Consider the following 14,400-nt stretch of genomic DNA (forward strand, 5'->3'; position numbering starts at 1 on the left):
TTTCATTAGCTCGTTATAGGGTTTCTCCTTTTTTCTTCACTTTGTATACCTATCACTTTTCATGTGAATTTTTTTCACTCGACTTTTGAAACATTGTTTCTAAGCCTCTCTTGATTATACATACGATTCTGCGGTTTTTTAGATTTTTCCTTTCGTCGATCCTTCCAGCAACCTATAGTGAATATATCATATATCATATTAAAAAATTCTTATGTTACAACTGTAAATATTAAATATCTCTACTATACAATGAAGCTCGTTCATGGCGCTGTTCTTTAATAATTTACCGTTGTGCTCAATCTAGAATTTATATCCTTTTTCCTCTTCGTCTCGCAGTTTCATTTTGTTACTTTTTTTTTTTGTTTAATCACAATCTGCATATATATTCTAACTAATACATGGCAGCGATCACAAAGATTCACGAAATATGTAAAGCGCCTATTGGATCTTTGAATGTTTTGAAAATCTTCGAAAATATGAATTAAAGATTTAAAATACAAATTTTCCACTGATAAATATAAAAATAAGAAAACAAAATAAAAATTGAAAAATCTGGAAGGTTCGAAGGTCCTAAAAATATATTTGTGTTAATGATTTAAAAATTTAAGATACTCTAATGTTATCATGAATTTCAAAATTCGAAAGATGTATCATTTCTTATGATAAGTTCGTGATAAAAAATGTTCAATATTCAGTATTCTATATTTACTATCGACATTATTTATCGATGCATTCTCATGCTAAAAAAAAAACCTTGACAGCTATTCTAACCAACTGGATACAACGCACGAATCCTTTTTCTTCTGCACGAGTCAAATCTTCTTTTCTTCTTAACATAATAGTCATTAAATATCTTTAATCTCATAGAAATAATAATACTATCGATGTGGCGCAGTAAATACACAAAAATATTACCAAGTTCTTAAAATGCGCGTTTTAAATAAAGGAACAGAACAAATTATACACGTATATCGCACAAATAACGATTTCTCTTCGCGAAAGCATCGTGATATCCACCTTTCTTTCACGATCGCGAAAGTCAATAAACAAGCCGCTTGATCAAATGAAAAAGCAGTTCTTACAATTGTAATTTATGTACAGGAAAATCATTAATCATAATAAGCGCCTATGAAAAAAATAAATCATCGTAAAAAGTCGATCTATTCGTTCATACAAAAAATATTTATAAAACAACATATGATGATGGCCTCTTAGAGAGACTATACAAATCAATTGATGAGTTTGCTCATAATATAATAAATCTAAAAAACGCGGTCCACGTACTCAAATTTGTTACGATCATTGCTCTTATATATAAACAGTATTATTATCATTTTGTCTTAATAACAGCTGCATATTTCTGTGCATTAATTACATAATCATCTCGTTTCCTGGAAATTTTCTTCAAATGATATTTGTTAATGAGCCTTACTTCTTCAATTTTTTTTCAATCATTTGAGTTCCATCATCGTCAGATTATATCAAAGGCACATTTAATTCGTTTAACAAATATGTACCTACAAATAACGATCAGTACAAGTAAATATGTCAACGAATAATTTCGTTGAATGTTCTTGTACTCGTTAAAAAGTTGATAATAACACATGATTCTGTATATATTTCGGATCGGATGCTTTTAAGACACATGAACTCCAGATTTCTCAAAATATTATCCAGATAACATAGAGTTTCGAAAATTATTTTTACATATTTAGATCCTATTATAAATCATTTATCTGAGCAACTAATCGAATTTATATGTTTAAATTAATCGATTAGGAAAGGCGTCGAAATAACGAATTCCAATCGAGTGTTATCGATGCTAGCTAAGGTCACTTGCCCATACTGGCATTTGCTGGTAGAGTTGCGGATCGTTGTTGCACTGATAAATATGGCTTCAAGGTGGATCTCGTAGATTCTCTGAAATATATATATATAGTTATTAATGAAATTCAACATTTGAAAATTCATTAATATTGTATTTGTCAAAAAACATCACGAATATAAGACTAATACAAAAAAAAAAAAAAAACAAAAAAATAAATAAAAGCTTCAAAAGCAAAATAGCAGTTCTTATTTATAAAAAATAGTAGGAATGTCAAAGCCCCATTTTGATAAGAAAAAGCATTTGTAATTTTATCATAATTTTGTTGATTTGTACTTATATTTACAAAGTTTACTTTTAAAATTTTTGGACATCTTATTTTATAATCTTTAAATAAAAAACTGTTTACTATATAATTTGATATTAAAAGTAAACTTTATATTCAAGCCTAATATCTGCCGTGCACGATATGAAATATATTTTATTATTCTACATGTCGTAATTATTACCATGCAATTTTTGAAAAAATCTATGTTCACTTATTATGACATAAAAATAATTTTGATTTGTGAAAGCAACAGATATTCGATTGCTAAAAATCTCGAACGATTGATCGATTATGATTCTTTGTTAGATTATTATAAAATTATTTATGTATGGTAAAATATTGTTAAATTATTAATTATTATTAAAAAAAGAATATAAACAAAATTATAATGAATATTTATATAAAATATATTTCTATGTTAATTTTAATATATTTCTGATCTTATTTATTGCTAATGATAAACAAATTAAGATAATATCATACATTTAATTATTAGAAAATATGTTTGCTATTTTAAAATTATTAAAAAATTATAAAGTGAATAAATAATCATTTTCAGTAAAAAAATATATTTATAAAAATAATATTTAAGCACATGCAAATGATAATCTGAATTGATTAACAATGTTCCATTCTAATATAAACAAAATCAAAAGTCAACAATTCAACATTCATTAATAAGAACCAAAAAATATTAACTCGATCTATCGAACGATATTTATGTAATTTTGATATATTTATATTGAACAAAGCAAATATGTTGATATTTAAAATTTTCAGAATATGAAAATGAATACACATTTAACAAGCTTATCTAAAATATTTTTGAAATATATTTCTAAATTTATATATAATATATATATAAGGCAATTTAAAGCATAACTAATAATAGTATTTCGTATACAATTTTCCATTTCTATAAATAGAATGCACTTACGGAACACTACCAATGGTGTCTTTTTCATAATCGATGAAAAACCGAAAGATTCTTTGTAAAAATATGAGAGTGCAAGAAAAATCAAACGACTCTAACCTCGCTACACCCAATCATGCGATGCCACAATATAAGAGAGCTACTTAGTCTCCAGTTACGTTGAGTCGCACGGCTACGCTACCTTGGCGAGACACGCTGTCCCGTACCATCGACGTGCGAGTTCGCCTTGTAGCCACATTTTTGTACACGTCTAGACAGTCTTGCGACCCAATATTTTTGTTCATCAGGACTACCAGCCAAAATTAATAATTCGCGAGCGCTATTTGGATCGTAATGTAATTTACACGGTGCTATGGCATCCTCCTTTTTGTCCAAATGCTCCTTATGTACTTTTATACGACATCCTATATACAAATACAATAATTTAATATTAAAGTATTAAAATGAAAATTAATAAAAATTAATATTAGGTATAAAAATTTAATGATTTCAATCATTTTTAATATTTTTAATATTTATAAGTTTTAGTAAATATTGATCATATATATTTTCAATTTATATCATTATTATAATTTATATTATACAAAATGAAATGAAATTCAAACAATGTTAAAAAAAAACGGATTATAAAAAGTAACATATAAAAATTCATTAAAGGAAATATTTTTTATATTGTTTCATACTTACGTCGACACTCAAGAGCTGGCGGTGGTCGAAACATATGCCATAATTGTTTCGAACATACCTCACAAGTAGTTGGCATATGATACGATATTGATACAAATTCATGACCTTTTAATGATTGTGTGCCTGGTTTATCAGTAAGTTGTGGCAATTCCACTCCAGGCAGTGTATTTCCTTCATCACCAGGACGTCTTGCTTCGCCTTCGCCAGCATATAATAACTATAAATAAAAAAAAAAAAGGAATGCAATTATATATATATTAAATGTGCAATATATAAATTATTGTAAATGTAATTATTAAATATTTTATTTACCTGAAAAATCCTCGGAATATCTTTGGCATCGGCTCGAATGACATCACCTTGGGTAACAGATCTAACGTGGAAGACTTTATTTAAATCCAATATCAATACTGGATCAGCATTTAATTTATCATTTTCGCTATTATAAAATATTATTTTCTTCGAAGAGACGACAACATATTGTTTCTTCCATCCGTGCCTTTTAATATTCTGTTTATTTGGCACATTTAACCAACCTTCTAATCGCATAGTTCCATGTTCTGATAAAACAGAATCCTCTCCGTCGTTTTCCACAGACGAAACACTAGCTGTTTCTGAATTGAGTGAAGCAATCTTCATTTGTAAGGTTTCTATTTCAGAATCTTTCGAGTCAAGTTCCATTTGCAATCTCAATTTTGCTTGATTTTCTTCCACCAATTGAGCCTAAAAAATATAAAATTGATAAATAACATCATTACAATAAATTAATTAAAAATGCTAATAAACATTTAATATTAAAAATAATACAAATATTTGTATTAAAAATTGAAAATATTTGATATTCCACTTACTTGTAAATCTTGTAAATCTTTTTGCCATTTAGCTGCCAATTGTCCATATTTCTCTCTTTCCTGAGTAAGCTCCTGTTGCAAACGCCTACAATCTTTTTCCTTCTTTCTTAAATCTGCTGCAGATGCTTTGTTCTTAGATTTACCGCTTGAAGATAAATCCTTTCTATTCATAATTTCTGCTAATTTATTAACTGCTTGTTGTTTCAATAGTTGTTCAGTTTTTAATTTACTGCTGAGTTTTTCTATTTCCTCTGCATTAGATTGTGCCTTAGAAAGTTGATCTTGCAATTCTTTAAACCGTTTATTTAAATCTTCTTTTTCTTTGAGATATTGATCAACATTTTTCTTAAGTTCACTTTCACTGTCTTTAAGCCGATTTATAATTTGTTCTTTTGCATTTAATTCTTGATGATGTTTGGTTACTCCATCTTTATATTCTAATTCTTTCATTGTTCGTTCTTTTTCGAGATCTGCAACAGTTTCTTCAGCTATTGATCTTGCCAAAGCTTCACTATCTCCTCTTGCTAGGGATAACTGTAATTGATGTACCAAAGAACTACGTTCTTCTTCCAATTCTTGTTGTAATCGTATTTTTTCATCAAGTTCTTCTCGAAGTTCTTGAGTCTGTGTTTTATAAAGTGTCTGAAAATAATCAATAAAAATTTATAATAATTATATTGAAAAAAAATAATAATAATAATTTATATAATATGTGAATTCACCGAAAAGTAAGCTTCTGCTTCTAATTGTTCTTGTAATTCTTTAGTTTGTAATTGATCTACATTTCTTTGAGTTTTTAAGTGATGTAATTCTTCTTCTATTTGTCGTTTTGCTTCCCTTAATTGAGCAACTTCACCAACTAATTGCTGTTCCCTAGCACGTAAACGTCCTGCTTCGGATGATTGCTGAGCCAAGTCAGTCTGCAGAACGTTTCTTTTCTGCTGTTCTTGTTCAACCTGACCCTGTAGGACTTTTACTTTTTCCATTTCTTGTCTATGTTCACCCTCTAGTTTCTGTAATCGTTGTTGTATCTGTCGATAATCCACAGAAAGCATAGAAGTTTGTCTTTCCTTTTCTTGTGCAAGCAATTCAGCACGTTGTCTTCCACTTTTCTCTTCATTTAATTTTGCTTGTAATGCTGTTAATTTTACATTAATTGTATAAACACATTAAACAATAAATAAATGAATTTAAATATAATAATGTACATACTTAAATATAAATATCATCGAGCGCAAGCATTTAAAAAATTTTAAAAATTGCAATTAATAATAAAATAGATTAAGTATAAAACAAAATAATAATTATATGTACATAAATATAGTTAAGATATAATATACATAAGAGCAATATAATTTTCAGTAATTGAAAATTTTAAAATGCATGTTAATTAATTGATCAAATTTAAATTCAATGTAATATTAATGTATAATAGTATAAATAGTATTAATAGTATATGTAGTATATACAGTATTATATAGTACTAATATTAATATATATATATTATATATTATAATATATTATTATATATTATATATAATTAATATTAATATTATATATATTTTATGTATAGAAAAAATAAAATTAAAAAAGTAAAAATAAAATTTAAATAGTTTAATATTATAGTTTAAATATTCTTTCATTCTAATAGATGTTTATCAGATAAAAATATGAAACTTTTAAAAAATAATATTGAAGTTATTATAAAAAAAATGAATAAAATTACCCTTGACAACTTCCAAATTAGCTTCTTCTTTAGATAATATACGTGATCGTTCTGTTTCTTGATGAGCTACGACTTCCTGATTGTATCTAGCTTGAGCAGCTTTCAATTCAAGAGTTAGGCTTGCAGCTTCTTTTTCCAATGCTGAAATTTTTTCAGTTAATTGTCTATTATCCATGATTGCTTTTTCCTCTTTTTCTCGACTGTGTTCAAGTTCGAGATGAAGAGCAGAGAGACGGCTTTCTAATTCGGCAGTTAGCGATGACGCTTGTGATCGAGAACTACGTTCCTTCGATAATTGTCCCTATAGAATTATATATTAGAAGATAATTTTATCATTAAAATATCTTATTATTTCTTTTTAGATATAAAAACTTACTTGTAATGTAACCACTTCCTGTTGTAAATTGTCTCGTTGCGCTTGTAATTGTGCTCTTGCCACTTGTAATTCATTTGCCATTTGTTCTGCAGCTTGACGAGCAACAGTAATTTCCGTAGCTTGTTTCCGTAATCTTGTAACTGTTTCCGTTTCTCTTTCTAATTTCGATTGCATTTCTTTAATTTGTTTTTCTAAACTAGTTACACGTTCAGAGGTTTGTTGTGAATTACTTGCATCGCGTGCTCTTTTTGTCTGTTCTTCATCAAACTTCTTTTTCAATTCTACAAATAATGATTCTGCTTTTCTACGTGATTCAGTTTCATGTTCTACCCTACGTTGTGCTTCTTTATAATTATGTCTTAACAAAGTTAATTCTTTGTCAGCTCTACCTATTTCTTCACGTAATTCAGTTTCTCGGCGTGTCATAATTTCCAATTGTGTTGTCAAAGCTTTTTGCCTTGATTCTAAAGATTCTACTTGCCTTTTTTCTTTATCCAATAAATTTTCTAATTGAGAAATTTTTATATCATCGCTTGTACCATTATTGATATGATTTTCTAATCCATCTACTGATTCTTTCCCACTAAAAGCTAATAATTGATAATCTCCTGAATATGTAAAACCAATAAAAGGTAAATGATTTCCCGAAAATGCTTTTGGTACTGGAAAACTTTCCTCTGGTCCATCTTCTTTGTCAACATCTTCAAAATTGCTAGTATCATCATCACCAGAAAGTTCTGGCACAACAGGAGGCACACATTCTCGTAAATTTTCAAATGTCCATTGATCGTTTTTAAAGAATAAATGATTTTTTATTTCTTCCACGCCATTTCTACCCAAACGTTTAGTTCTATCCGTAAGGAAGCCACATATCAAATTCTTGGCAGAGTGAGAGATATCAACTTCTTGTGGAAAATGTAATGAATTTCTATGATCCATAATTTTTGAATATGTTCCAACTAATGAATCTGCATAAAACGGAGTATCGCCAACAAGCATTTCATACAAAAATACACCAACTGACCACCAGTCACATTCTCTTCCATATACACCTTCACCACCTTGAGATTGAAGTACTTCAGGTGATATGTAATCAGGTGTACCTACTGCAGTATCAGATCGAACAAGACCATCCTAAGAAATATATATATATATATATATATGATTGAATATTTTTATATAATGTTATATTTATTTGATATTATAAATTATAAATTTGATAATAAATACTACAGAAAATATACATACAACATCCATTCTCATACAAGTGCCAAAATCTGCAAGTTTTAAGTGACCATGCTTGTCAAGTAACATATTATCTGGTTTTACATCTCTATGAACAAATCCCATAAGATGTATTGCATCTAATGCAAGCACCACTTCTGCGCAATAAAATTTTGCCCATTTTTCTGGTACATCATAATTTGACATTAAGTTCACTAAATCACCACCTGGCATGTAATCCATTACCATGTATAGATATTTTTGATCTTGAAATGCAAAATGAAGTTGAACTATCCACTGTGAATTGGCATGTGCCATTATATCACGTTCTTCCCAAAAAAATGCTGAATCTGATCGTTTAATCTATAAAATATATAAAAACGAAATATATACAAAATATATACAAAGATCATCTATTTATAACATAATTGATATATTTTTTACCATTTCAAATTTACTGAGTAATTTCATAGCATATACTTTTTGTGTAGATTTATGTCTCACTAACTGTACTTCTCCAAATGCCCCACGACCTATTACTTTTATTAAAGTGAAATCATCTGTACGCATTCGCATTTTACAAATATCTTGAGCTACTGAGTCATCTGAAAATATATTTGTTAATTTTAATTTATTATAATTTTACTATTTTACTATTATTAAATTTTGAAAGATTAATATAAGTAACAATATAGCATTAATATAGAATCAGGCATTAATATATAATACAGTATCATATTATATTATAATATATAATACATTATAATCATAGCATTAATATATAATACATTAATATTTTTTAAAATATTTTAAGTGAAAAAAATTGTTGCTATATTATTTTTATATTATTTATTATTTTAATATAATTTATTTTTTAATAATAAAATTTTTAAATTTTTAGAAATATAAGCTTTATAATAAAATAATAAAGTATCTAATTTTTAATACAATATTAATATAAATATTATTTTATAATAATAAAAAAATTAAATACTTACATCTATTCATATATGCTTCTATATTTTTCATACGTTTAACGCTGGGATGATCACAATCTGCCACCAGGGCTTGAACTGTATCCAATAAGCAATCAATATTTGTAATGCTTCTTGGATCTTTTATACGTTCTTCCAGCACCCTCAGGCGCCTGCGCCTGTCTTCATCTCGTATTACATCCATTTCTCCTATTACAAGCTAAGAATAATTTCCTTCAAAAATGTTTTCTTTTTGATGCATCAAAAACAATGTAAAACAAAAGGCTACATGTAATATGAGCAAAAATTATGCACTGTAGCAATATTAAATGGGCAGTCCATGTTTCCTAAAATAATAAAACAATATATTCTTTTTAAAAATATTTAGATATAAATAATAACGTATAATTATTGTTCTTATAATTTTATAAAGATTATGAATATTATAAACTTATTATATAAATATCTAATAATAAATATCTAATTATATTATAATTAATATAAACATATCATCAATAATTTTTGGAATAATACAATAATAAATTTATAATATTATATTCATATTATATCTTATATCAATTATGCATTAATATATATGTATTTAATTAATAAAATCAAAATTATAATTTAATTATAAAATTAAACAAATGTCTTATATTAAAATGTCACAAAATAAAAGTTTAATAAAATTATCACTTTCATGTATAGCTTTTAAAAAAAAATAAATTAAATAACATACACATTTATATTTAAAATGCATAAAAATTTATGGAAAAATACTACAGAATACAATATATGAATACTCAACATAATTTAAATGCAATAAAATATTATTTATTAAGAAATAGTGATTATATCGAATGATTTATAAAAAATAAATATTCAATTATTTGTAAAAATAGTATTTTTTAAATCAACATTTATTTTTTTCATTAATGCAAACAAAATTTTCCGCGTTCATCTTATTACTTTTACGGAAAAAATTTTTATAATACAAATGCAAATTATAAAATTTACTAAACAACTTGATATTTTCTTTTCAATATTTCAATGAAAAATAAAAAATTCATGAAGTGACAATTCGAAAAAGTCTGTCAAGAAGCTTGAAGAGGTAAGGTGGATCCCATGCAGGTACTTCTGAATCCGTCATAAAAGATTTTCTAAATATTCCGTATTTTTCATCATTGATTAATTAATGTCAGAAGAAAATTCATTCTAACGTACCTAATATCACGAATACCGTATCCAGTACTTCGTCTAATTGAATAAAAATACTATAAAATACATTATTTTTCTACGCAAATTGGTCGCGATTGCACACAGCTGAGCCGTGCATGCGCCATTGGAAAAACTCACAACGGTCATCAAATGAAAATTCGCGGAAAACTTAAAATAATCATTTCATTTTTTGATCCACATAAGATGATCAAGAATCCTCAATTTTTACTTAGAAAAATTAACAGATTCGAACTTTCACATTATTTAATTTGAAAATAAATTAATATTTTTGATGAGATTTTTGGTTATTTACACTGTTCTTGACACCGTTTAAATGTTCGTTGTTTCAAAATTGACAACATAAATATCACCCTTCCTTCATATATATATATTTATTTGAATCAAATAAAACCCAAAAAGTTTCACGTATTATCCAAAACTATATTAAAAATCATTGAGATGGAGCATCAACGACTTCGGAAAAACGATATAATGGATTGAAAGCATAACTAAGATGGCGTAGTATTCGACGCACTAAGTAAGATACAGGTTTTTGCACTTGTACTATCTACTTATAATCTAGAATTTCTATAGTTAATCTGAAAACCGTTCTCAGAATTGCAATTCTGGATAAATTACATGATTTAAAACTATATAATGCATCATACAGTTCTGTAATATGGAAAAATACTTAGTTTTCCCGCGCGTATTTTGATGTACATTGAACAGTTTTACGAATTTTTTTTAGCACTGTTTATATCATATTTTATATTTATAGCGATAATACATAAATAGATAGGTATGTATAATAATCAAACTTATTATATTAAAGTATTATTTTTTTTTTTAATGTTTAAATCTTTTCTTACAACTCGTTTTTCTTTTATTTTTTTCTATTCTTACTTTTATTATTACAGTTTTAATCAACACATAATTGCGTGATTTCTATTTAATCTCATACTCTGAATTCTGCAGAGATGGATCTGCCTTGTGATTGGCAGATCAACAAACAAAAACTTTTAGAACGTACTCAATATTTATTAGCAACAGGACAATGGTCTGACTGCAAGTTTGTAGTTGGTCAAGAACCCCATCAACAAACATTAAAAGTACATAAATTATTTTTAGCTATGTCTAGTCCTGTTTTTGAAGCTATGTTTTTTGGGGGTATGGCAGAAAAAAATGATTTGATATCTATTGAAGATGTTCAACCAGAAGCTTTTAAAGCTCTATTGGAATACATATATACAGATCGAGTTGATTTAAATTCTTTTGAATTAGCTTGTGAATTATGTTATTGTGCCAAAAAATACATGCTTCCTCCTTTGATAAAAGAATGTACAAAATATCTATGTTCTGATGTGTCTCCAAAAACAGCTTGCAGAGCATATGAATTTGCTAGATTATTTGATGAACGTACATTAATGGAAAAGTGTCTTGAAATTATTTGCACAAGGACGAATGAAGTTTTAAGAGAACCTAATTGGGAAGAAGTTGAATTAGAAACATTATTAACAGTGTTAGAACAAGAAGATTTACAAATAAACTCTGAAGTGGAATTATTTATTGCAGTGGAACGTTGGGCAAAAGCTGAATGCACAAGAAAATCTCTTGATCCTAATGATGGAAAGTCTTTAAAATCAGTAATTGGTAATGCATTATCAAAAATTAGATTTTTAAGTTTAAGTGCTCAGGAATTTGCAGAAGGACCAGGAATGTCACCATTGCTTACTCAAGATGAAACTTTTGCAATACTCATGAATACACTATGTACTGGGAATAAAGCACCTATGCCTGAAGGATTTTCAACTAATTCACATAGTAGAGTTAATATATGCAAACCTCCAATTACACATATAACTTGTTCGCTTGTAAGTTGAATAAATATTGTATAGCAATTTTCGAATTTTCAGTACCTTTTATAAGATTACATTTTGTAGAAGTCAGTTAATCCATGTTATAAACCAGTTGATCCATATTTTAAATCATTTATGCCACACTATTGGTCTTCATATGATCAACCTGTATCTATTAATGAAGCTGAATCTAGCGGTACATTATCAAATGCATTGCCAATAATGGGAGCAAGAAAGGATGCTGAAAATTTATCTATGAACAATTCATCTCCTGTTGTAATTGAAAGTGCTATGCGAGAATTAACAAAACAATATTGTTTAAGATCTTTACCTCGAAATAGTATTATAACAAAATGTGTTAATACAAATGTATTAGAATGTTCCGTAACATTTAGTGTAGACAAAAATATTTGGGTATTGGGTGTGCAAGTACCTACACAAGTAAGTTAAATAATATTAAGAACACATAATATTTAGGTTTTATATTAAATGTCATATATTTTTATTACAGATTAATGACAATACTTATCGTATTGATAGCATTTCATATACCGAAGTTTTATATGCTCATCTTCTTGATTCAGATAATACTCGGTTAACTTATACACATTTTTCTACGAAAGTAAAAATGAATACTCTTGTGGAAATTACGTTTAATCGAGCTGTTTGTATTCTAAAGAATAGGGTACAAATCTAAATAATTATTTTAATATTGTAAGATGAAAATTTTTTAATTATTTCTACTCTTTTAATTTTAGGTTTATCGAGTTGGGGTAGTATTTAATGCACGTGGCAAGTATCCAATAGGAATTTGTACACAAAATATGACCTGTGATTCTGTATCCTTTTCATTCCGCGTTGGTAATAGTACAGATAATGTACGAGATGGTCTCATTCGATCTATAGTTTTTACACATCATGATACCAATAATATGTAATACCAATAATAAAAATGGCTTACATAAAAAAAATGAATTTAAATACGTATTTTAAATTTTAATGATGAAATAGTATATTTTATTCTGTTTTATACTTCTGATGTATTATTATATTTTTTAAATTATGTCGGTGCTATCATTAAAAATTGTACAAAAATTTATTGGTTCTAGTTATAAGAATCTAATTTGTATAAAACAATTCTTTTAATTTATATAAATGTTAAATGTTAACGTTTTTATTATATAAAAAAAAGTCTGATTTTAAAAATTGAAATTTTTAATTAATAGATTACATATTAATATATGTTTTTGTTTATTCTAAAATTATTTTTGTTATATTAATCAAGTTATAATTTTTAAGAAATTGTTATTGTATAAAACAACGTTATAAAAAAATAATTGAAATTGAAGATATGGCTATATTAATAATATATAAAACGTCATTTGTTTGTGTTATTTTTTATTTAATTGTATATATAAAAGAAAATAAAATTGCATATTTTCTTAAATATATAACAAAAAGAATTAACAAAATTTATGTAAAAAATTTTTATTTATTTCGTTTAAATTTTGTAATTTTTTTTTTTTTTTTAATATTTTAATATTCTGATACATAAATATATTATATAACTTGTTTTAAATATAGAATATATATTTTCTACATAGATTTTATAACAATTATAAAACTAATATAAATATTAGATTTTTTGTTTTTTTTTATTTATTTTCTTATTATATACATATAAAAAAAACTTTTTTTATAAAATATAATCAGTCTATATAGTAATATATTTTTTATAAAATAAAAAAATAAGAAAATAATACATTCTAGATTAATTAAATTTGTGTCTTGAACATTGGATAATGTTCTTACAATAATTATTAAATTTATATATTGTCGACATAAAATGTATGATATAATTAAATAATTTTTAATACAAGCAAATAATAATTTTGTAAATTTATATTTAAAAAAAATTCTGTGTTTTTGATTGTCTATTATGTTTTATGTATAATAAAGTCCCATGTGTCTTTCCATCTTAATTTTAAAACTTCCTTGGCACTCAAATTAGTTGTACCATAACTAAGAACACTAAATTTTTTAAATATATAAATGATAAAAATTAACCATGTAATAATACCAAATTTTAATATATACATTAAAAAATTGTGCCGATACCGAATTCTGAAAATAAAAAATTGGTCTTTATATAATGTATAAAGTATATAAGAATCAATATTACAATAAATGGACAATAAATTTATGTAACTGAATAATTGATCTCTTTTTTAAATGAAATAATAAATTCTCTCTAATAAAAAATTCATAAAACTCTTATGACATGTATATTTCAATCATTTTAATTTTTTAATTTTAATATTTTAAAAAATATTAAAAATCATCAAATTATGTTTTCACTAAAAAAAACAAATACTATATATTATATATATATATATATATA

At 25.9% G+C, this 14,400-nt stretch overlaps 2 protein-coding genes across 6 annotated transcripts; one reads left to right on the forward strand and one right to left on the reverse strand.

Annotated features, from left to right (window-relative positions):
- Positions 1–1,022: 1,022 nt before the first annotated feature.
- On the reverse strand, positions 1,023–10,619 carry LOC102679764 (rho-associated protein kinase 1). 4 transcript variants are annotated; one of them, XR_422905.2, is made up of 12 exons: positions 10,150–10,619; positions 8,950–9,272; positions 8,396–8,556; positions 7,976–8,314; positions 6,728–7,861; positions 6,352–6,652; positions 5,348–5,763; positions 4,626–5,267; positions 4,087–4,497; positions 3,775–3,991; positions 3,187–3,491; positions 1,023–1,920 (listed from the first exon to the last, which is right to left on the reverse strand). XR_422905.2 is itself a non-coding variant. In XM_006624835.2 (12 exons), exons 2-12 carry the CDS (start codon positions 9,128–9,130, stop codon positions 1,833–1,835), a joined length of 4,104 nt encoding a protein of 1,367 aa, XP_006624898.1. In that variant the 5' UTR covers positions 9,131–9,272; positions 10,150–10,619; the 3' UTR covers positions 1,023–1,832. The 4 variants fall into 4 exon arrangements, 2 of the variants coding, with proteins under 2 accessions (XP_006624898.1, XP_006624897.1); XR_004151687.1 differs by having other exon boundaries at positions 3,091–3,491; XM_006624835.2 differs by having other exon boundaries at positions 3,269–3,491; positions 5,348–5,754.
- LOC102680024 lies at positions 10,597–12,980 on the forward strand. Of its 2 annotated transcripts, XM_006624837.2 has the most exons (6): positions 10,597–10,942; positions 11,061–11,769; positions 11,848–12,014; positions 12,084–12,440; positions 12,511–12,684; positions 12,758–12,980. In XM_006624837.2, exons 2-6 carry the CDS (start codon positions 11,121–11,123, stop codon positions 12,935–12,937), a joined length of 1,527 nt encoding a protein of 508 aa, XP_006624900.1. In that variant the 5' UTR covers positions 10,597–10,942; positions 11,061–11,120; the 3' UTR covers positions 12,938–12,980. The 2 variants fall into 2 exon arrangements, with proteins under 2 accessions (XP_006624900.1, XP_006624899.1); XM_006624836.2 differs by having other exon boundaries at positions 11,061–12,014.
- Positions 12,981–14,400: the final 1,420 nt, after the last annotated feature.

This window comes from Apis dorsata, unplaced genomic scaffold (genome assembly GCF_000469605.1).
Source record: "Apis dorsata unplaced genomic scaffold, Apis dorsata 1.3 scaffold_1160, whole genome shotgun sequence".
NCBI classification, from domain to species: domain Eukaryota; kingdom Metazoa; phylum Arthropoda; class Insecta; order Hymenoptera; family Apidae; genus Apis; species Apis dorsata.